Below are 23,348 nucleotides of genomic sequence, written 5' to 3' on the forward strand. Positions count from 1 at the left end.
GGAGCAGCGACTGTGAAACACAACTGGGCAGTTTCTCAAAAGGTTAAAAATAGAGTTTATCGAAGGATCCACCAATTCCATTCAGAGGTACATACCCAAGAAACTGAAGACATGTTCATACACAAACATTCATAGCACATCATTCATCATAGCCTGAAACTGGAGACAACCCAGATTTCCACCCCACAGTGGTATATCCATAAAATGAAGTATTACTCAGCCAAAAAAGAGAATGCAGTAAGGAAACATGTTCCAGCATGGATGAACCTTGAAAACACAATGCTAAGTAGAAGAAGCCAGACACAGAGGACCACATATTGCATGATTCCATTTATATGAAATATCCAGAATAGACAGATCCATAGCGACTGAAAATACAATAGTGGGTGCCTAGAGCTGCAGGGAAATAGATGGATGAAAGTGATGGTTGAGGGATGTGGGAGTGGTTTTTTTGAAGTGATGAAAATATTCTGAAATCGATTATGGTGATGGTTGCACAACTCTGACTATACTAAGAATTACTGAATTATACACTTTAAATGAGTGACTTGTTTGGTATCTGAATTATACCTCAATAAGATTTTTTTTTTTTAATCAAAGAAGGTCTTCTTGACATCTGGGAGGGCCTAAAGTGAATTTACAGGTCTGATCCTATTCCTCCCTGAAGTGGTGATGACTCACATAGATGCCAGCCTTATACCAGGCGCACCCTGAATCCTTGATTCCTCTGCTGGAATCCAGGGTGTTCCCCTGCATTTTCCCACCTTCCCCAGGCATGCCCTGGCCCAGCTTGCCCCAGCAGGCCTGGGTTAGAACCCAAACTGTCACCCTCCCTTCCCGTGGCTTCTTCTTGCAGCTGACTTGCACTGCTTCCTCTTGCCTGCTGCTTCCTCCCTCAACTCCCACTCCTCCCCAGCTGGCTGTCAGCCTCACATCTCAGATTTTAAAACCTCAAGGAATTCAGGATGTGCCCCAGAAGCTGAACCTTGAGGTTTTCTGTGCTGCTAGCCACTGCAGAGACTTAGGGTCATCCCCACACCCTACTTACCCAATGTAAGAAAAGAGCACCACGTGGAAGAACCATTTAATGGTGCCATAAGTCTTGCTTTGGATCCAGATGATTTTGTCTGTCTCATACTGGAAAACATCATTCCAGCTGCAGCAGGCTGTCATGGTGAGAGGCTCGCTCTCCACTCAGGGCTGGACCAGGGCTCAACCCTCCCCGTTCTGGCCACCGCAGACCCTCCAGGACGAGGAGAGTGAAATGTCCGGATTCTTAGCAGAAGGCTTTGAGTTCCTCCAATGACGGCAGAGAGAGGGCGGGTCCTGGCAATGGCCCCAGAAGTGCCAGGGAATAAACAAGTGAAGCTAAGTGCCTCGGATATCCACGCCCTAGCCGGCCTCCCCCAGATTCCTGCACAAAGATGGTGTTCAAAGGAAGGGCATTTTAAGAATTCTGCCTTATCCCCTTTTTCCTTTCACTATTTTTTGGCTCATTTCAGCTGGGGTAAAGGGACAGCCCGTTAAATGTCAGGAGACCCAGTGCTTCCACTGTGTTTTAGTAAAGAGCCCAGATCCTTCCGTTGCCTCAGGGCCCACTCAGAGACAGATCAGTTCATTTCTAGAAGATCAGTTCATTTCTAGAACCCTTTATTCAGCCCCAGATGTATGTGAACACTGGATGAATGAAGGTCTCCCCATTCCTCCCTCTCTCACATCTTTACAACACTTTGTTCTGTTTTGCTGGGGGCTGGGTTTGGGAGAGGACTTTATTTCTATGGGGAATATTTCCTGCCAACCCTCTAGATCCACTTTCCACCCTGCTCTACGGGTAGGTCAACCCATGACCTACCCAGTCAGCCTAATTTTGTTGCCATCCAACAAAATTAGATTTATTAATCCATTCGATGAGGGTATGCACATCATGAAGCAAAGAGATGGAGTTCTCATCAGATTCTGGGAAAGGTGGAGTTTAGATCAAATTTAAATGAAAGCAAGTTTCCCAGGTGGCTCAGTAGTAAAGAACCTACCTGCCAATGCAGGAGCCACAGGGTTTGACCCTGGATTTGGTAAGATCCCCTGGAGAAGGGCATGGCAACCCACTCCAGTATAGCCTGTGGTGTTGCAAAGCGTTAGACATGACTGAGCAACTGAGCACGAGCATGCACAAGTTTTCACAGGCTCAGAGCAAAGCAGGTTTATATAAAACAGCCAACTTCAGACCTGGATTGCAAAATGGACCCAAGGCCCTGTTTCCTTGGAAGCAATAAAGCTAAGATAGATGTCGATTGTTTTTTCCAGAAACACTTTATCGGAAGTTTTGCACCTGAGTTGCAAATCGAGGCTGCCTTTCTGTGTCAAGATGACTCAGGTTCTCCAGGCAAAACAGGAACTTTCATCCTTTTTAATTTTTAAAAATATTTATTTATTTGGCTGTGTTGGGTCTCAGTTGCAGCACGCAGGATCTTCGTTGCATCATGGAGGATCTTTCATTGTGACGCATGGACTCTCTAAACGTGGTGCATGGGCTCTAGAGCACTCAGGCTCACTCACTGCAGCACACAGGCTTAGTTGCCCCGAGGCATGTGGGATCTTAGTTCCCCAGCCAGGGATCCAACCCACATCCCCTGCATTATTACAAGGCGGATTCTTAACCTCTGGACCACCAGTGAAATCCCAGGAACATTTCATTCTTACTGATGTAATTTCAAATAGCAAAGTTTCTGAAAGTCTGTGATTTTAGAGGATGACGTTTCTCAGTGAGTAACAAAGCAGCAGCCACTCACTCAAAGATGGGGAGTATTATTACCTTGTGCATGCTAAGTCGCTTCAGTCATGTACGACTCTTTGCGACCCCATGGACTGTAGCCTGCCAGGCCCCTCTGTCCATGGAATTCTCCAGGCAAGAATACTGGAGTGGGTTGCCATTTCCTTCTCCATTATCACCTTGTAGCTATACAGAAATGCTGTTTCTTGTTCCCTTTGCAGTGGAATTTATCCATTTCTGCTCTTCCTGCCTGCTAAGTAGCCAGGCAGATTTTTACTTTTCCAATCTGAGCTGATTTTTACTTTCTCACCTGCTGTGTCAGGGACTCCGTTACCTCCCAGCTTCCAGTTCAAGAGGCAGGAGAACAGGAGGACAGTGAGGTTAGATATGTGTTTCCTTGGCTTCTCTCCACCCAACTGCACATGGTAGGACTTCTGGGCACCACGCCTTCCTTTTCCCTTCAGGCTCAGATTTGGTTGCCAGCCCCAGGGGGCTCGCTATCCCTTACTGGTTTCTCTGAACTCTGCCCACACCTCCGTAAATGGTCCCATCATTAGTTATTTTACTGGAGTACATCACTGCTTTCCTGCCAGGACTGAATAATACAGTTATCTTCATCTATGTGAAGAGGAGATCCACAGTAAAGCTTGATGGTTAGAGCACAGGTGCTGAGGGACGAGGGACTAATTGTCTAGCTTCTTTTAAAAATTAATAATTTTTTTAAATTTGGCTGCTCTCGGTCTTGGGCTTCCCTGATAACTCAGTTGGTAAAGAATCTGCCTGCAATGCAGGAGACCCCAGTTTGATCCCTGGGTTGGGAAGATCCCCTAGAGAAGGAAAAGACTACCCACTCCGGTATTCTGGCCTGGAGAATCCCAGGGACGGGGGAGCCTGATGGACTACTGTCTATGTGGTCGCACAGAGTCGGACACAACTGAAGCGACTTAGCAGCAGCAGCAGCAGTACCTCAAACTCTTGAATGAGCATTTAAATGCTTGCTTGACCCCATCCAACCCCTGGGGAACCAGAAAATTCAGTCTCACTCTATATCCCTCATGTGCCCAGAAACAGAAGCAGAAATATTTAGTGAACAGTACTGATAACTTTTGCATCTTCTCTCTGGAAAATTTAATTCACACATATTGTTTTAAGAATCACCAAAAACTAAAAAAAAAAAAAGTGGGGGGAGGGTGAGAGGAGCAAATATGTCTATTATTTGCTTGACTCTGAGATATATAGCTAGAAACAGGTCCTCCTGCCTAACTTGGAGAGAGGCAGTGCAAATTTAAAATGTAAGTTCCCTTATTCAAAAATGAAGAATTTCAAGATGGCATCTGCAGGGCATCAATCCAAGCTCAGATCTGTTCTAAGCCTAGGTTCCTATGTGACTGTACAGGTCTCATGTCCATACAGTTGACCATGTCTGAAACGATATAAGATGGTCTCCAGGGAACTGTCCTTGTCGAGAGACTTACTTATTACCTTTCTGTAAAGTTTTCTCCACCCTATATATGCATTACCTTACCAAAACAAAAACAAAACACTGACAGATTTTAAAAATTGTATCTCCAGACCAAACTTGCCTTTGGAATTCCACATCTGTAGTCTATGAAACTCCAGATCCAAACATCCCACAGATCCTTCAAATCACAACTTCAAAATGGGATACTTTCCCATGAAATAATAGAGCAAATAATGATTAATGAGAGTGGAGACAGTAAAGATGAGCTACAGTGGTCTGTTGCCTTGTGAAGTAGGAGCTTAGGTCTTGAATGAAACAGGCTGGAGGGCTTGGGTGAATTTCTCTTAGTCAAGGGTGTGTGTGTTTCTGGTTACAGAATCAGAAAATCAAATGACTTCCTTCAGAAAAAAAAGAAGGTTTTGTTGTTGTTGCTGTTGTTGTTTCTAGGAAACACTGTTATCTCACAGAACTGAAATGCATAAAATGTGGCCCCAAATGGTGAGAACCCATCAGAAGAATAGGGAAAAAAATGTCCTGTGCTGAGGTTGCTCTTCCAATTTGTCTAAAGCTGTGATGTTCCCCCTTCTGCATTTCTCTCTTTCCACCCATTGTGTCTCTTTCTAAACGCTGGCCATCTCTGCTTCTCAGAGGCTATCATGGTTAGAGGTCCACCATTCAAGTGATGGCTTCCCTGATAGCTCAGTTGGTAAAGAATCCACCTGCAATGCAGGAGACCCCAGTTCGATTCCTGGGTCAGGAAGATCTACTGGAGAAGGGATAGGCTACTCACTCAAGTACTCTTGGGTTTCCCTTTTGACTCAGCTGGTAAAGAATCCGCCTGCAATGCGGGAGACCTGGGTTTGATCCCTGGGTTGGGAAGATCCCTTGGAGAAGGGAAACACTACCCACTCCAGTATTCTGGCCTGGAGATTTCCATGAACTATATAGTCCATGGTGTTGCAAAGAGTTGGACACTACTGAGCAACTTTCACTTTCACATTCAAGTGAAAGTCCAGATCAGTGCCCAAATTCAGAATTCCAGGGGAGTGAATCTTAGGGTATTGGCTACCTTCCCTTCTTTCTCTATGCCACTTCCCCACTCCCCTTCCTGGGCTCACATCCCAAATAAGCTACTTTCACCCAGATCCTGTCTCAGGGTCTACTTTGGGAAAACCAGTCTATTTCAACCTTCTCTACTTTTGTTAAGGAGTCAGAAATTTATTCTTAGAGCAATAGGTCAATTTCAGCGCTGTGACATGATCTTGTTTTCACTTTAGTAAAATCACTCTGGCTGCACTGTGGAAAGTGGATAGAAGGGGCAAGAGTGGAAGCAGGCATTCAGCTCAGAGAGGGGGCATCGTGACATAGAGGAGGGCTGAGGACAGATCCCCAAATAACCCAATACCATGGAGACTCAGCAGTGGCATCAGGGAAGGAGAAGACGATGGAGGGCGTGCATGCACTCTGAAGGCAAGGAGAGCAGTTCACAAGCCAGTGGCCACAGGAGATATTAAGAGCAATTATAATGCTGCAGGATTAAAGGGCACTAGTTAGGAGGCTGACAGGTAAATTAATGGAACAGAATAGAGTCAAGTATAAAACACAGGATAGCAGGAACTTAGTGTATGATAAAAGCATTTACAATCAGAGGAGAAAGAAATTACTCAAAAATATGATCTCAGAGCATTTGGCCAGCCATTTAGAGGAGGTCGGTAGTGGGAGAGGGATGTGGTATTCTAACATTTCATATTAAAATAGATGTGCAGCTGTTTGAAATGTGATAGAATCATCAAAAGTGAACAGAATCGGCTACACAAAAGAGATCATCAAGCCACCATTCTGTTCATGTTGCACACATTTTGTGTTATGGTAGAAACGCAAAGATAATTGGCTGGTTGTTTTGTTGTTTGAAATAACTGATAACTACACCTCACCGGCAGCCGGCTGGTGCTTGGTTATTTCTCCCACTCAAACTTTGCCTTAGTGTCAAGTCTAGCATGGATTTGCAGTGCTAATAGATGATAAGATGATGAGGCAAGCCTCTTACTCTCCTTCAGGAATGCAATGTTTTAGCCAAGATTCACAGTTGTTTCTTTCCTGGTAACTGGAGCTACTAAAAGCAGCACATCAAAATGATATTTATTTTACCTGTATTTCTCCATGGCGGTTTCCTGTGAACCTGCCTCTCTAACCCTCACTTCCTTCCTTCTTATCCCCCAATTCATATCCTCGTAAGTTGGTCAAGAGTCTGCTGCTCAGGGATGTCACGGAGTTAGGAGAAGTCCTAGTGCCCTCTTATTCAGCAATGTTTTTCTTTGAGTTACACTAAGTTGGTGTTGTCTAATACAGTGGCCAGGAGCCATGCATGGCTGTTTAAATTTAATTAAAATCAAATGAAATTTAAAATTCAGTTCCTCAATCTCACTTGCCATAATTCAAGTGCTCAACAGCCACATGTGGCCAATGGCTGCCATATTGAAAATGTAGAGCGTTTCCACTGCTGTAAGGTTTTATCAGACCACACTGCTGACTAATCTGTGAAATAGAGGAGAAACTGATGTACAGTTGCAGGCAAGTGAGGAAGGTCAGGGCAGTCCCAGTCAGATGGCATCTATTTTTTGTATGAAATAGGAGGCAGAGAGAATAGGATGTGAGAGAATGGGAGGCAGATAGTAGGAGGTTCTGTGAGCTAGAAGATTCAAAACAGTTGCTATGGTAACCAAAGAGAGCCAACAAGGAAAACAGGAATTCCAAGGTAGTATTGAGAATCAAGGACTATGAATGTCTTATTGCAACAGTCTACATTGACTAAAATTATGATGAAGGCCTGGCAGCCTTCCCATCTAGAAGATTAACCTCCCACCTCCACACCCAGAGACCAACCAGTGCTTGCCAAGTGGCTCAGATAGTTTTAGCATTTGTAATCATTGGTATCTACTGCCTTTATCCTGGTCTTCGACATTTGTTCCAGACACGCGAGCAAAGCTACATCTCTGCCTCTCCTTCCACCAAAGTGACTCTTCTGCTGGGGCTTGTATCCTTTGCTAGCCCCACAGTGCAGGGCAAGAAGCTTCCTCTTTTCTCCCTAACTCAACCAGAGCCCTAAGAATGACTTGGTTCACTCAATTTATTCTGGGTGTAATTCCTGTATCCTTCTCATGGGTGCTGGATTTCTTTTATCCCAAGATCTTCTCTCCAAGCCAAATATATCCAAGCCAAATACACATGCTCTTCTTGGGATCTTTTAAAACCCATTTCCTAGTCAAGAACTGGCCACTTCAGGGACTTCCCTGGTGGTCCAGTAGCTGCACCCAATGCAGGAGACCCAGGTTTGATCCCTGGTCAGGGCACTAGATCCCACATGATGCAACTAAGATCTGATGCAGCCAAGTAAATATATATATATATATATATATATATATTTAATTTTAAGAGCTGGCCAATTCAAGTGATAACTGATATGTTCTGTAAACCTAAACACAGAGGATAGGGAAAGGGTGGGGAAAACTGGCATTCTTCTAATGGTGGATGGGAGAGAGGTGTGTAGGGTTTCTTCAAGACCATGGCCCATTGTTTTCTCCACCAGTCTTAGCAGGACAGGTATGAACACAGTACAGAAGGATATGTACATTGATCCAGGGCTGATCTTTTGCTGGGAGTTAAAAATTATGTCACTTAGGGTGATTTTTATGTGAAAGAAATAGAATGTTTGACTCAAACTGGCTTCATATGAAATAAATTATTATCTCATGTAATAGGGTATTGAGAGGGAAGACAAATTTCAGAATGGGTTGATTTTGTGGCTTGGTAACATCATCAAGGTTCTTTCTACATCTCTGCCCTATGATCTGTGTTGCTGGGTTTATCCTCAGAAAGAAAGGGTTTCCCTGGTGGGTCAGACGATAATGAGTCTGCCTGAAATGCAGGAGACCCTGGTTGATCCCTGGGTTGGGAATATCCAATATCATCCCCTAGAGAAGGAGATGGCAACCCACTCCAGTATTCTTGCCTGGAGGATTCCAAGAACAGAAGAACCTGGCTGACTGTAGTCCATGGGGTCACAAAGAGTCGGACACGACTAAACGACTAACACTTTCACTTTTCAGAAAGAAGATCGATTCTTTGTCTCTTTCATGGAAAAATCTTTTCCAGAGCCCTTATCCCCACCTTACTCTACCTTGTACTAAAAGAAGTTAGTCACACACCTGTTCCTTTACTGACAAGAGAGAAGAAATGACCATGAGCAGCTCGGACCAATCACCTGGATTTAAGTAGATGTATATATATATATATATAATCTTTGTGTGTAACCTGAATTACTTTGCTGTACACCAGAAACTAACACAGGTTATAAATCAGCTATACTTCAGTTTTTTTTAAAAAAAAGTTTCATTCCTTTTAAAATGTGAATAATTCTGTCTCTCTCTTTGTGTATTTTATTTATCCAGTCACCCACCAGTGGACATTTAGGCTGTTTCCACCTTTTTAGCTGTTGTGAAAAGTCTTGCTCTGAACATGGTTGTTCAAATTTCTGGTCATGCCTCTCTTTTCAGCTCTTCAGGGTATATGGCCAGAAGTGAAATTGCTAGATCATGATAATTGCATGTTTAATTTTTTTAGAAACCAAGGTTTTTTTTTTTCAACTTAATAAGATATCCACATGAAAGCTTCTCCTTTTTAACCCCAAAGCTGAATATTTCACCTCAGGAGGGGAAATACTTCCCTTTTATCAATGAGTTACCTTCTCTCTCATTAAAGCAGAGATAAAAACCGTTCATTCCAGCAGGACATTCTGTTACAGAGAACAGAGGGAAACACTGAATAAGGTTATGCTGCATAGATGGAAATTTAGGACATGGAATGAAAAGTAGAAGTAGAGAGACAGAGAGAAAGCAGAGAGAAGATGAGTTGGGACTGTGGCATGAAGACCCACCAGCTCTAAGGGTCCCTGGAGTGACCCTGAACAGAGAATTCTTCATTAATTCTGGAGTCCAAAAAGCCTGACCCATTTACAACTGCTTGGTTTTTTGTTTTTGTTTTTTTCATGAAATTCCATGTTACATATTTTTCTCTGATCACATGCATAATAACTGTGACTAAAAGGAAAAACCTTTGTCTATCTCTATACTCACAACACTCCTGACATCAAATGTGTGGGTTTTCCACACCAATAAATTTTCCAAGTCTCTCTTGTCTCTCCCTAACTAGATATCCTACAATTCAATTATGACACTAACTACTTACAGTTAGCACAGGCCCCGCAGTTAAGGAATCAGTCCCACAAAGCTGCCCCTAGCTTCAGACACCAGTCACAAGTAGTGGGTCCCAGGTTTTGACTTGACTACAGACTGGGGTTCCTGTGACCCCTTCCCTGGGTTCAGTAATTTACTATAATGGCTCACGGATCTCAGGGAAACATGTTTACTGGTTGATGGTAAGGGATAAGAGACAAGAACAGTCAGGTGAGGAGGCACATAGGGCAAAGTCTGGCAGGGGCCCAAGTGCAGGAGCTTCTGCCCCCGTGGAGTTGGGGTGTGCCACTCTCCCAGCATGTGGATGTGTCCGTCAACCCAGAAGTTCTCCAGGCTCCATAGTTTAGGTTTTTCTGGAGGCTTCATCACATAGGCATGATGGGTTATTAAGTCAATATCCAGCCCTGGAAGATGGGGGGTGGGACTGAAAGTTTCAAGCCTCTAATAATGGCTTGGTCTTTCTGGTGACCATCCCCTCTCCTGAACCTATCCAGTAGCCCACCAAGAGTGGCCTCATTAGGACAAAAGTTGTTCCTATCACCCAGGGAATTACAAGAAATTTAGGAGCTCTGTGTCAGGAACCAGGAGCTGAGACCTAACGTATATTTCTTATTATATCACAGTGACCCGGTGTGACTGAGTATTTATTCCTCACAATCAAACAAGCTTACTAAAATAGTCTCATTATCTTGGCCCCTGTCAAATTGACAGCATCTTCATGTCAAAGATGTTGACCTCCTTCTGCCCTTTCTGTGGAGTCACTGATGTGGCTTTCATCAGGGTAGTCTCAGTCCAGCTCAAGAGCTCCAAGCCACATGAAGAAGCCAATGGAATGGATAGAAACGGATCAGGTCACCAGGCTGGGGCTGGACACATGGAGATGGTGACGGGACAGCAGGCACAACAAACAGGAAGTGAGGACCCTAGCTGAGAGTGGGCCAGGAGGCTGAGCCCCACGAGGTTCCATGGAGAAGAGGTGGGGAGACCACCCAAATTCTCTTCTGCTAAAAGAGGGCGAGGGTGTTGGGGGAGTCCGTGATTTGAAGTTCTGTGAACCTCTCCCTGCCCATTTCATTGCTCTTATCAAAACACTCACTGTCCACTTTATCCAGTCAAACTTAATTTCCCTTGTCTGTCTCTTTTTCATTCCCACCCCCATTCCTCTTATGCCTAAACAGCCTCCTACTTAGCATCCGCCTACCCAGGAGATTGCCTTCCTTTCAACTGCACCTACCACTTAGTTTCTCCAAATAAGTGAAAGTTGAATAATTATACTTCTTCTTGCAAAGCATACCTCTTCATCCCAAATGTCTCTGGGTTGCCATACATGATAAAAGGTCTCTGACTGACTGATTTTCCTTAAAGGAATTAACATGAGGTTACTCATTAAAAGCACCATGCCTGGTACTTGATATGTTCTTAATTATAGTAACAATAGTAATAAGAGGATATAAGATCCTAGAAGATAAGGACAGTGGTTGCTCTTTGCCCAGGTTCAATAAGCCAATATTTAAAGATTTAATTTTAGCAGAGGTAATACATTTTTCTGCCATGCCTAACTTCTTCTAGCTCAACCTGAAACCAGCAGCCCCTGCCCTTCATATCCCTGCTGCTGCTGCCGCTAAGTTACTTCAGTCGTGTCCGACTGTATGTGACCCCAGAGATGGCAGCCGACCAGGCTCCACCGTTCCTGGGATTCTCCAGGCAAGAACACTGGAGTGGGTTGCCATTTCCTTCTCCAATGCACGAAAGTGAAAAGTGAAAGTGAAGCCGCTCAGTCGTGTCCGACTCTTAGCGACCCCATGGACTACAGCCTACCAGGCTCCTCTGTCTATGGAATTTTCCAGGCAAGAGTACTGGAGTGGGGTGCCATGGCTGATTTGACGAGGATGGGCAACTGCCAAGCAGAGCCAGACCATTGGCTGGCCAGTGACCAATTGGGATCTCTCTATCAAGAGTATAAATTAGACTTCCCTGATGGTCCAGTGGTTAAGAATTCACCTGTCAATGCAGGGGGCACGAGTTCAATCCCTGGGCCAGGAGGATCCCACATGCTGGGGAGCAGCAAAGCCCATGCCCCACAACAACTGAGTCCATGCTCTAGAGCCTGTGCTCCAAAACAAGAGAAGCTACCACAATGAGAAGCTCGTCTACCATAATGAAGAGTAGCCACTGTTCGCTGCAACTAGAGAGAGCCTGTGCACAGCAACAAAGACCCAGCGTAGCTAAAAATAAAGACACATTTTTAAAATGTTTTAAAATTTTTTTAAATGAGTATAAATCAAGAGGCAGTGACATTAAGGGACCAAGTAAAAAGAAGAGCAATAGAGTTAAAGTCCTCCAACTCTAACCGATGTGGTCCCTGAAATCACTCTGGTTCTTGCCCTTCCTAAAGCTGTAGCTTTTCTAGGACATACTATTAGAACTATGTCTTTAATATGCAAATCATTTCCTGGAGCTAACTTGAATAGGTGGTTCTGGGCACACCTCACAACTCTGCTACTTCTATGTGATTTGAAGAAAGTTATTTAACCTCCTTGAGCCTTATTTTCCCCATCTGTAACAGGTGATGCTAATCCTTACCTTATGGTGCCCTGGTGATTAAACGAGGCATTGCACTCTCAAACTAGCATTTAGCAAGGATGGACATCCTTGTTTTATTTTTTTTCCCTTCTCTGCCTAAAGGCCACTGAAAATGTCCTGATATGGGCACTGTATCAGTTAGGATAAGATCTCAACTGCATGCATTAAAGACACCAAATAACAGTGGCCTAAATAAGGTAAAAATGGATTTCTTTCTCACATACAGTCTGGATGACAATGGTCCAAGGCTGGTATAGCAACTCTGAGCAATGAGTTCATCACGGACCCATCTCTAGGGTCCCTTACTAGCATCATCCAAAATGACTCCCCATCAGAGTCAGATTCCAAATAGAAGGATGGAAAAAGGAGGAAAGGAGAAAGAAAGGGAATGGCATGTTCTTCCCCTCAAGAGCACAGCCTGTCACTGCCACTTGCGGCTCATTAGTCACGTGGCCACACCTCCTTGCAATAGAACATGGGAAAGGTAGTCCTTATTCTCTTTGACCATGTTCCTTGCTTAAAATCTGATGGAGGGTTTTCTTACTTTTATTGAGAAAGGAGAATGGATATTGAAGGACAACCAAGAGTTCCTGCCACTGGTACCAATGAAATGGTCCTTTGACCTGGAGCCGAGCAGCCTGAATGAGTAGCCTCTTCCATGCATGGGCTTCCCTAGTAGTTCAGTTGGTAAAGAATCTGCCTGCAATGCAGGAGACCTGGGTTTGATCCCTGGGTTGTGAAGATCCCCTGGAGAAGGAAGATCCCCTGGAGAATTCCATGGACAGAGGAGCCTGGCAGACCACAGTCCATGGGGCTGCAAAGAGTCAGACATGGCTGTGCGACTATGTTCATGTTCATGTCCATGCATGGAAGGAGATCTTTATGTTCACAGGGAACCTGGTCAGCTAGAAGGCATGTCATATGGCCCAGCCAGGGAAGAGCTCTAGAGAGAATTTATTTGCCCAGGTAAAATGACCTGATAGTATTTTTGCAGAGGAAATTGTTGTTGTTCAGTTGCTCAGTTGTGTCCGACTCTTTGCCACCCCATGGACTGCAGCACACCAGGCTTCCCTGTCCTTCACTATCTCCTGGAGTTTGCTCAGACTCATGTCCATTGAGTTGATGATACCATCCAACCATCTCATCTTCTGTTGCCCCCTTCTCCTCCTGCCCTCAATCTTTCGCAGCATCAGAGTCTTTACCAATGAATTGACTCTTCCCATCAGGTGGCCAAAGTATTGGAGCTTCAACATTAGTCCTTCCAATGAATATTCAGGTTGATTTCCTTTAAGATTGACTGATTTGATCTCCTTGCTGGCCAAGGAAATCTCTAGAGTCTTCTTCAGGACCACAGTTTGGAAGCATCAGTTCTTCAGCACTGGGCCCATATGATTTCATCTAGCTTGGCACCTTTTTCACAACCCTTTCCCCATCCTTTTGTTTATTAATTCAGACAACACATGTTTATTGAACACCTACTATGTGAAAGGCTCTGTGTCAAGAGCTGGGTGTATGTGGTGTGGTGGTATAGCCTGGCTGGCTACAGTCCATAGAGTTGCAAAGAGTTGGACATAACTGAACAATTAAGCAACAGCAATTTATCTAAACCAGTGGTTTTTTACAGGGGTAATTGTGCACCCTCAGGGAACATTTGGCAACATTTGGAGACATTTTTAGTTGTCATGGTCGTGGGAGTGCTGAGTGAGTGAGTGAGCAAAAGTCACTCAGTCCTGTCTGACTCTTTGCGACCCTGTGGACTTTACAGTCCATGGAATTCTCCAGGCCAGAATACTGGAGTGGATAGCCATTCCCTTCTCCAGGAGGTCTTCCAAACCCAGGGATTGAACCCAGGTCTCAGGCATTGCAGGCAGATTCTTTACCAGCTGAGCCACCAGGGAAATGCTACTGGCATCTAATGGTCACGGATGCTGCTAAACATCTGACAATACACAGATCAACCCCCTACAACAAAGAATTTTCTGGTCCAAAATGTCAGTAGTGCCCAGAGCTGAGAAAATCTGGTCTATACGGTGTTGGCACCTCAGCTCTAAGTTCAACTGTAAATGGTGAAATCAAGGGCCACAGTGTAAGACACATAGTAGGTACTTAATGAATGTTTGACAACCACATGAATGAGTGAATGATCAAATGAATGATCAGATTTTACGTTTGTAATTTGGCCAAGTGCCTGGTACAGGGCTGTGTTAGAATGGCTGTTCATAAATGGTTATTGACTCATTTCTCTAAATGTCCCCACTGAAGAGCACCTGGACAGCAGCTGGGAACGACATCTTGCTGGCTGGGGGCCAAGATGGCCTCACAGCACCGGTTTGGGGTTACAATCAATTGCTGTGGGCAGCCACAGAGTGACGGAGCTGACAGTGTTTCTCCACACAGTGATGGATTCATTGCCTTCTCTCCTGCCCTTCTTTTCTCAGACTCTCTGCAGAGAAAGGTTTATAGGGCTGAGCTGAGAGCTTGTGGATTCAGCTCTTGAGGAAAAGGAGGAAAAAAATGAACCCAGACTGAGGATTATTGTTCATATATTTGAGGATCAAGAGCCAGTCAGAATTAGAGACAGGGATGGAGGGGAGGGGGCTTCCCAGGTGGCTTAATGGAAAAGAATCCACCTGCTAAGGCAGGAGACTCAGGTTCCACCTCTGGGTTGGAAAGATCCCCTGGAGAAGGAAATGGCAACCCACTCGAGTGTTCTTGCCTGGGAAATCACATGGACAGAGGAGCCTGGCAGGATACAGTCCATGGGATTGCAAAAAGAATCAGACATGACTTAGTGACTAAACAACAACAACACAGAAGGTTGCGGGAGCCGGACTCTGCTTCATCACTACACTTCTTCTAATTAATTTATAAAACAAATATTTAATGAGTGTCAGCAACTCTTTGGGGGTTTATGTGAGTTAACTAAAGAGATCAAAATCCCGCCTCTGTTGGAGTTTATATTCTAAAGAAACAGGCTGAACAGTAGATCCTAATATAGTGTGTGTGTGATTTTCCTATGGAGAAAATTCAAATGAGGAAGGGAGATAAGATGTATTGAGGGATGAACTTAACACTACCTCTATCTAGTTTCAAAACATATTCTTTTAAAAATGTTATTTATTTACATATTTATTTGGCCATACCAGGTGTTAGTTGTAGCACGTAAGGTCTTTAGTTGTGGCGTGCGAACTCTTAACTGTGGCATGAGGGATCTAGTTCCCTGACCAGGGATTGAATCCTGGCCCCTTGCTTTGGGAGCATGAAATCTTAGTCACTGGACCACCAGGGAAGTCCCCCTGTATTGCTGGGTTGTATATTTAACTTTTTGAAGAACCACCAAACTGTTTTCTCCAGTAGCTGCACCGTTTTACATTCCCGCCAGCAATGTCTGAGGGCTCTAATTTCTCCACAATGCCAGCACTTGTAATTTTCCATTTTGTAAATAACAGCCATCCTAGTGGTATGAAGTGGTATCTTATGTGGCTTTGATTTGCATTTCCCTAATGCAGATTATTAGGTGTTGAGCCTTTTTTCATTTGCTTATTGGCCATTTTTATGTCTTCTTGGAGAAACATCTATTTAAGTCTTCTGTCCACTTTTGAATTGGGTTTTCTGTCTTTTGTCATTGAGATGTAAGATTTGAGGGTGAAATTTTAAATAGGGCAGTCGCGAAAAGCCTCCCTTAGGAAGATGACATTGTTTTTTTAAAAACGACATTTATTCATTTGGCAGCACTGGGTCTTGGTTGCATCATGCGGGATCTTTGATCTTCATTGCAGCATGTAGGATCTTTAGTTATGGCTGGCGAACTCTTAGTTCCACGACCAGAGATCGAACTAGGAACTAGTTCCTTGAATATGTTTAATGACTACATTATTATTTTTTGGTCTCCATTGTTTTCCTTTGTTTCTGTATTTCTCATTTCTCTAATTAAACTTATTCTTTGACTAAAGTTTTCTACAGACAAAAGGCAGACAGAGGACATGGGGTGGTGGGGGGTGGGGCGGGAAGGACCATAGGGTCCTGTCCCATTTTAGAAGATGACTTTAAAACAATTTTTATTTATTTATTTTTGGCTGTGCTGGGTCTTTGTTGCTGTGCTCAGGCTACTCTCTAGTTGTGATGTGCGGGCTTCTCGTTGTGGTGGCTTCTCTTGTTGCAAAGCACAGACTCTAGAGTGCAGCCTCAGTAGTTGGGGCTCCGAGGCTTAGGTGCCCGGACTCATGTGGAATCTTCCTGGACCAGGGGTCAAACACATGTTTCCTGCATTGGCAAGTGGATTCTCAACCACTGGACCACAAGGGAAATCCAGAAGATGACCAAGTGAAGATCTTAGGAGGTGAGGGAGCAAGCCCTCTGGATGCCTGGGAAGAGCATTGCACGCAGAGGGAACAGTGAGTGCAAAGGCCATGAGGAAAGTCATTTTCACTTGTCTTTAACTCTATTTTCCTGTCTGTTAATGGGGAAAAATAAGACCATGAAGACAATCTCACATAAAATATTGGCAAATTATCAACACCTGGGCTTGCTCACACTTAAATAAGGTACAGCTAACCCTTCAATGGGGGCTTCTTAGGTGACTCAGTGGGTAAAGAACCTGCCTGCAATGCAGGAGATGCCGGAGATATGGGTTCAGTTCCTGGGTTGGGACGATCCCCTGGAGGAGGACACGGCAAACTACTTCAGTACTCTTACCTGGAGAATCCCATGGACAGAGGAGCCCCGCAGGCTACTGTCCATAGATCTCAAAGAGTTGGATGCGACTGAACACAGCACAGCACACAGCCCTTCAATAACACAGGAGTTAGAGGCACCAACCCTGTGCATAGCTGAAAATCCCAGTGTAACTTATAGTCAACTCTCCATATCTGTGGTTCATCCACATCTGCTGGTTCAGTCAACGACGGTATTCACTATTGAACAAAGTCCTCATGGAAGTGGGTGAGGGCAGTTCAAACCTATTCAAGGGTCAACTATACTTCTCAGAGCTTCAATCTGTTCACTTGTAAAACAGGAATAATAATTGCTATCTACCGCACAGTGTTCTTTCAAGAATCAAATGAAATAATATACTCAGTTAGGCCTGGCACACAGTCATGCTCAGAAATGGGTTTGAACCTCGATCAGGAGGACTTCAAATCCTGAAGCCTCCAGGTATAAAATGATTTGTAGAAGAGTCTGAAGGGTTTCGTGGCTGGAGGTCTGCAGTCGAGCCGGACACAGACTACCATATACCCTCCTCTGTGCTCCTTATATTTTTAAGAATGTGATTTGTTTATATACTAACACCAGTCAGGGGGATTAGAGTCTGAATGCTAGCTTTTACCAAGTGACTTTAGGCCAGTTTCTTAATCTCTTTGAACTCAGTCTTCTCATTTGTGCCTCAATATTGCTGACAGAATTGAAGAGCATGTATGTGTCACAGGAGGATTGACAGACGATGTGTATGAGTGCCAACGGCACATGTGAGGCGCTCAAATAATTTCTTTCTTTCATTGCTTCATCCTATGTCTGTCTGCCCAGCAAATGCCATTTGAGGCATTAAAAAACGCCACAAGATTACCTTTAATCATCCCTTCAACACATGTTGCCATGATGGTTTGCTTTTTTTTTTTGTGTGTGGCAGGCATAATGTGGGCTTTGGGGGGTCTCAGGTGAGAGTTGAGATCATGGTTACTGTTCTTAACCAGCTACTGGACCTTGAGCAAGAGTCTTAACCTCTCTGAGCTTTAGTTTCCTGGCCTACCTTACAAAGCAGTTGTAAGGATCTGAGATCATTTTTTGTAAAGCATCCAGCACCCAACAGGACTCGTAGCCTCAGGGCCAATGGAGGGCACCTTGGTATGAAGAAAAGCTTGGGAGTTCCAAGCAGTTTGGGTGGTGAGGGAAGAACAGGAGAGAAAAATCCCAGACTGTCTAGAAAATCTGTACCTAGCAAGACTGAAGCATAATGAGTGAGCTTCTAGTCCTCATTTTTCTCCCTTTGGAAAAAGCTAAGAATCAGGAGTCCCTAGCATTCTGTCCAAGGCTAGCTCTGTGCCCTCAGGCAAGTTGCGTTCCCTCTCTGAACCTCAGTTCCCTGGGGTCCCTCTGGGACCCTCTTCTCTTTATCCATCTGTGGCACCGCTAATGACCAGTAGAGGGTAGCGGTGAACTATGAAGTCTTTGCTTCCAAGTCTGTTTTGCTTGCCTTCTTGCTAAAGTTCCACCTGGGACAAGAAAACTGTGGGAAATAATAATAGTAATATATTTCTCTTTTTCAAAGAGCCACATTTTATCCTCATTGCACAGTCAGAATGAGGTCTTGCCATAGTACAAAAATGAGAAAGCAGAACCTCAGAAACATAAGAAATTTAATCAACAGAAAATGTTGGTCATACCACATCTTAAATTTAGAACATTCCAATGCTAGAAACAGCATTGCTGTATGTCTTGTCTGCTTAGTATTGATAACTTGCTACCTACTTTATGGTTCAGGAAGTGTTTTCTGATCCTCAGTATCAGGGGATTCTCTTCTTGTTCTCCCCAGCTTACAGTTGAGTAAACTGAGGCTTCTAGAGGTTATGTTATTTGGCTTAGTATTTTCTTAACTTAAAAGCACCATCTGAGAGACTGTTTGGTAGACTCCCCAAAATATTAGCTTAACAACTATAGACATTGGTGTTTTGCAGCAGTTTTCATATGGTGAGACCCAGTGGGTTCAAGTCCAGATATTGCTCGTTTTGCAAAAGAAATTAAGCTCCTGTCGTTGTCTCAGCACCTCTACAGGTTATCAGCAATTTCACATGGCACTGGAAACTGTTTTAGATCAGCAGTGGTACTCAAAAGAGGCTATCACGTGATATACCTGTCCCAAACTCCAGATTCTGATATTTACCCTCAACCATCCTTTTGGCCTTGCCCCATAGCATGTGGGATCTTAGTTCCCTAACCAGGGTTGGAAGCTGCACCCCCTGCACTGGAAGTACAGAGTCTTAGTCACTGGACCACCAGGGAAGTCCCCAGATTATCACCTTTTGGATGGTCCTTTTATTGTATGTGTGTGCAATGTCTTTAATAGACCCCTGGGTTGGTTAAGATGCTGTAACAGAAAGGCACAACTCACATGAGCTTAAACATTCAGGAAAGTTTTTACTTCATACAACAAGTAAACTCCGAGGTAGCACATGCAACGACTCAACATTAGCAGAATTATCCTGTCCCTGAATGTCAGTAATGCCGAGGCTGAGAAACCCTGAGTTGGACTGATCAGTAGCAGGGCTTGGGGCTGGAATCCTCTTCCATGAAGTGTGTGGCAGTGAGGATGAGGCAAAGGACACCACATAAAATCGAGGTTTGGAGAGTCTGAAGGAGGAAAGGGGGACTGGCTTTGGGGAAGGGAATCAACGGTCTCTAAGCCCTCTTGCTGTTATTACTAACATGGCTTCCAGTGAGCTCCAACTAGCTCTTACACTATCTGTGCCCTGTTGTGGGGAGTTAGGAGGCATATCAGAATTAACCCTTAGTCCTTACCTTCACCGTGCTTATAGTCTAGATGTTTAAACCAGACTCACATTACTGCCTTTTATCATAATCTTTTCCCTAATTGTAGAAAATACTGCAAGGAATTAAGAAAAGCCAGAATCACCCATAACCCATCAAAATAGCTACCACTAACATTTTTGTTTATTTCATTCTAGTCTTGACCCCGCTTTCTAATTATCGCAATTCATGTAAATTATCTCTGCATTCATTCATTCAACAGCTATGGAGTTGAGTGCGGGTGTGTGTCGTTCAGATGCTCACTGTATTAGGAGTTCCCAGAAGAACAATTTCACTGTAGCCCAGAATGGTTGAATAGGTGAGGCTCTACCTGGGTCTTGAAGTCAGTTTGAATGAAGAAAGAGGGTCTGAAGATGGCCTTCCCGTGAGAGGAAGGGAATGTCCCAGGAAGAAGACAGGGCAGGTGGGAATAGAGAAGGAAACTGATGCATACTGGGAAGGCTAGAGGGAAGGAGTCAGTGGTGGGGAAGAGCCTAGGTGTAATGAATGTGGTTCTTTGTCTGTCTAGAATTCATCTCCCTTCTGATAACAGCACCTGCTTTTCCTTTGGGTCATCTCTCCTCCACTGTCAAACAGAAGCTTCTGTTTGGTTGTAGCTAACCCACCCCCTTGTTTGGAGGTGGTCAATCAAAACACCACATTTCTCTGGCCAGTGATTGGCTCAGGGTGCATGGCTAGATCAGGCCAGTCAGGATCAATGAGACTTAGTTCCTGTTTGTCCCCGCTGGTCTCAAAAAAGCAGCTCTTTTTCCACTGGATTGGAAAGTAACAGGTGAAGCTTACCTTGCCATCGTGAGTGGAATGGCTGCCTGAGAATAAAGGCAACACAGTAAAGCATCGATAAAGAGAAATGGAGAAGGATTGACAGAGTCCTTGGGACAACATTTGAGCTCCTACATCCAGTTATGCTTAAAGCCTATGGCTCATTTGGATTAGCTCATTAGCTACATGAGCTAATAAATTGTCTTTTTGCTTAAGCTAGTTTCAGCAAGCTTTCTGTCTTTTGCAACTAAAAGTTCTAACACACTTTGCAGTCTAAAGTAATGGATAAAGTATCAAACTTAGAGTCAGAAGGACTTTGCTCTGCCACTAACCAGCTGTGTTCTTGGGCACTGCCCTTCACCCCTCTAAGACAACTCCTCTCAAAAATGGAGGAAATAGGACTTCCCTGGTGGTTCAGTGGATAAGATCCACCTGCCAATTCAGGGAACACAGGTTTGATCTCTGGATTGGGAAGATCCCACATGTTCTGGGGAGTGGGCCACAACTACTGAACTCCATGTGCCCTAAAGCCCATGCCCTGCAACAAGAGAAGCCACTGCAAAGAGAAGCCAGTGCACCATAGAGAAGAGTAGCCTCCACTCACTGCAACCAGGGAAAGCCTGTGTGCAGCAACAAAGACCCAGCACAGCCAAAAAAAAATTTTTTTTTAAACAAAGAAGTATGTTTTTTAAACTACAGTTAAAATAAATAAATGGAGGAAATGTGAGCCTCTTGGGTTATTAGAAGTGAATGACAGTGCTTTGCCAACTGAAAGGAAATAAAAATGTAGAGATCTGTTATAAAATTACAGGGGTAATTTTAGGAAGAAGATTTGAGAAGGGCTAAAAAAGGATGACAAGCTTAAAGGTAAACTTGGATGCTACGGGCAGCAGGAGATGATTTAAGTGACTGAAATGGGAGCAGGTACAAGAAAGAATGTAGGGTTCCTCATCTACACTCTCCTCTTCAATAGGTGCTTGAGACAAAGGAACGTCATTCTATGAAGAATGGCAGCACAAAGGTGATGGTCACCAGCAACTGACACCAGCTTCATGGTAGGAAGTGATGGGCACTGTGACAGACAGGTCAGTGCACGTCCCATCTGAAGGGGGCAGCCTCTTCTCACCTTCAGCCAACCTGCCATACAGTATATCCCGATTTCCTAAAATTTCAATGGAACCCAGAAATCTAGACAGTCCCGATGAATAGAATTGAGTCTCACTGGTTTTGACTCTTCTCTTCCTGAAATATCTCAATTTTCAAATGTTGGTTTGTTTGTTTAGCATTCTGTGAGCCAAACACAACTAGTCTATCTGTCAGACTTAGCCCTGGAGATGCTTGTTTTTTGTTTCTTGGGTAGATGCCAAGATGAATCTTAGTGGGAAGGATGGGAGGGTGGCTAGTAGGGAGATGTCTGTACAAAACAGAAAGTTTGCGCAGGAGGAGCTCCATCTTCTCCTAAGAAGCAATTCTGTGAACATCTGTTGAATCCTCACATGAACCTTATGAGATAAGGCAAGTTAATTCTATTACGTGGATGTGAAACTGAGGCTCAGAGAGTGCTCACATCCATAGACTACAAAATGGACCCTCAAGGCTGCACCCTTTACCTCTTCACTGATGGTACCCAAGTTGGGGCTGACTTTGAAGTTCACCAAGAAGCTCAAGACATTGCAGGGAAAAAGGAACCCTTTTGCTTCAAGGATGCCCAGCTGGCATTGTTACCCACTGCATCTCCAGCGCCTTTTCAATCTCCTTGTCTTAAGGAGAATGTAGTGCTGGGCAGCACTTCTCTGATGACGTGCCAGCCATGGAGTGCACCGCTCAGAGCTCCTTCAGGAGAGCTCTGCTTCGAAGAGCATAGTTGACCAACAGCCCTAGTTCCCCCTCTGGATCCACCAGGTTCATGCCAAGGTCATACCTCCCCGGGGCTGCTCCCAGACAATGACAGTGCTAGTGAAGCCTCACGGCTGCCTGACCTGGAATCCCTCTTCCTGACTATGGCTGGGGAACTCCCGTTGAGCATGGCCAAAACTTTCTTAGAACCGTGCTGCTGTCCAAGGCTCTTCCTACCCTATCCTCCCGTCCCCTTCTCCTGCCAAAGGTATCAGCCCAGCCTCACAATCTGAACAGTCTCTTGCCTACCCTCCCTCCCTTCCCCTCTATCCTTCATAGGCATAAATAAATAAATCCTCAGTACGTCTCTTGCAAATCTATGCCCATCTTAGCACCTGCTTCTCAGGGGATCTGCACACAGATGACTTCCATTTTGTGAAATGAGCCAGTGAAGTCTGCAGTCATACAAATCCAGAGTCATCTGTTAGAACAAGGAAATAGGGTTTTGCACTGTAATGCTTAGGCCCATGGGCTTTGGAATCAGGATGATCAACGTGTAAGCCCTACTGTCCAGTGGTATGACTTAAAGGATTTTATAACCCACACTGAGTCTTTACTTCCTCATCTGTTGACAAAAGTGATTCTCAAAAAAAAAAAGTGCTTCTCAACCAGAAGTCATTTGTCTCCCAGGAATATCTGACAATGTCTAGAGGTGTTTTTTGGTTGTTACAACTGGAGGAACTGAAGGTGGGTGAGTATTGCTAGTGACGTCTAGTGGGTAGAGGCCATGCTGTCGCTTCAATTGTGTCCAACTCTGTGTGACCCCATGGACTGCAGCCTGTCAGCTCCTCCATCCATAGGATTCTCCAGGCTAGAATACTGCATTGGGTTGCTATGCCCCCCTCCAGGGGAATCCTCCTGACCAGTGTCTCCTACATCTCCTACTGGCAGGCAGGTTCTTTACCACTAGTGCCACCTGGAAAACCCTGGGTAGAGGCCAGGGATATTGGTAAGTATCCTACAGTGTGCAGAGCAGTCTCCCCAACACACACACACAGCAAAAAATAATCCAACCCAAAATGTCCATAGCTCTGAGGCTGAAAACCCTGTATACAATGGAGATGGTAATGGTAGCTAATTCTAG

The 23,348-nt window shown here is 44.4% G+C and overlaps 1 protein-coding gene across 1 annotated transcript in view; it reads right to left on the minus strand.

Annotated features, from left to right (window-relative positions):
* The window catches only part of P2RX7 (purinergic receptor P2X 7), a 55,218-nt gene extending 53,936 nt beyond the window's left edge, over nucleotides 1–1,282 (minus strand). Inside the window, exon 1 of the mRNA XM_040250780.1 lies at nucleotides 1,049–1,282. Within this exon, the coding sequence (XP_040106714.1) occupies nucleotides 1,049–1,173 (125 nt within the window). The 5' untranslated portion in view covers nucleotides 1,174–1,282. The remainder of the gene's footprint in view (nucleotides 1–1,048) is intronic.
* Between the last annotated feature and the right edge of the window lie 22,066 nt (nucleotides 1,283–23,348).

Source organism: Oryx dammah, unplaced genomic scaffold (assembly GCF_014754425.2).
Source record: "Oryx dammah isolate SB20612 unplaced genomic scaffold, SCBI_Odam_1.1 HiC_scaffold_12, whole genome shotgun sequence".
NCBI lineage: Eukaryota > Metazoa > Chordata > Mammalia > Artiodactyla > Bovidae > Oryx > Oryx dammah.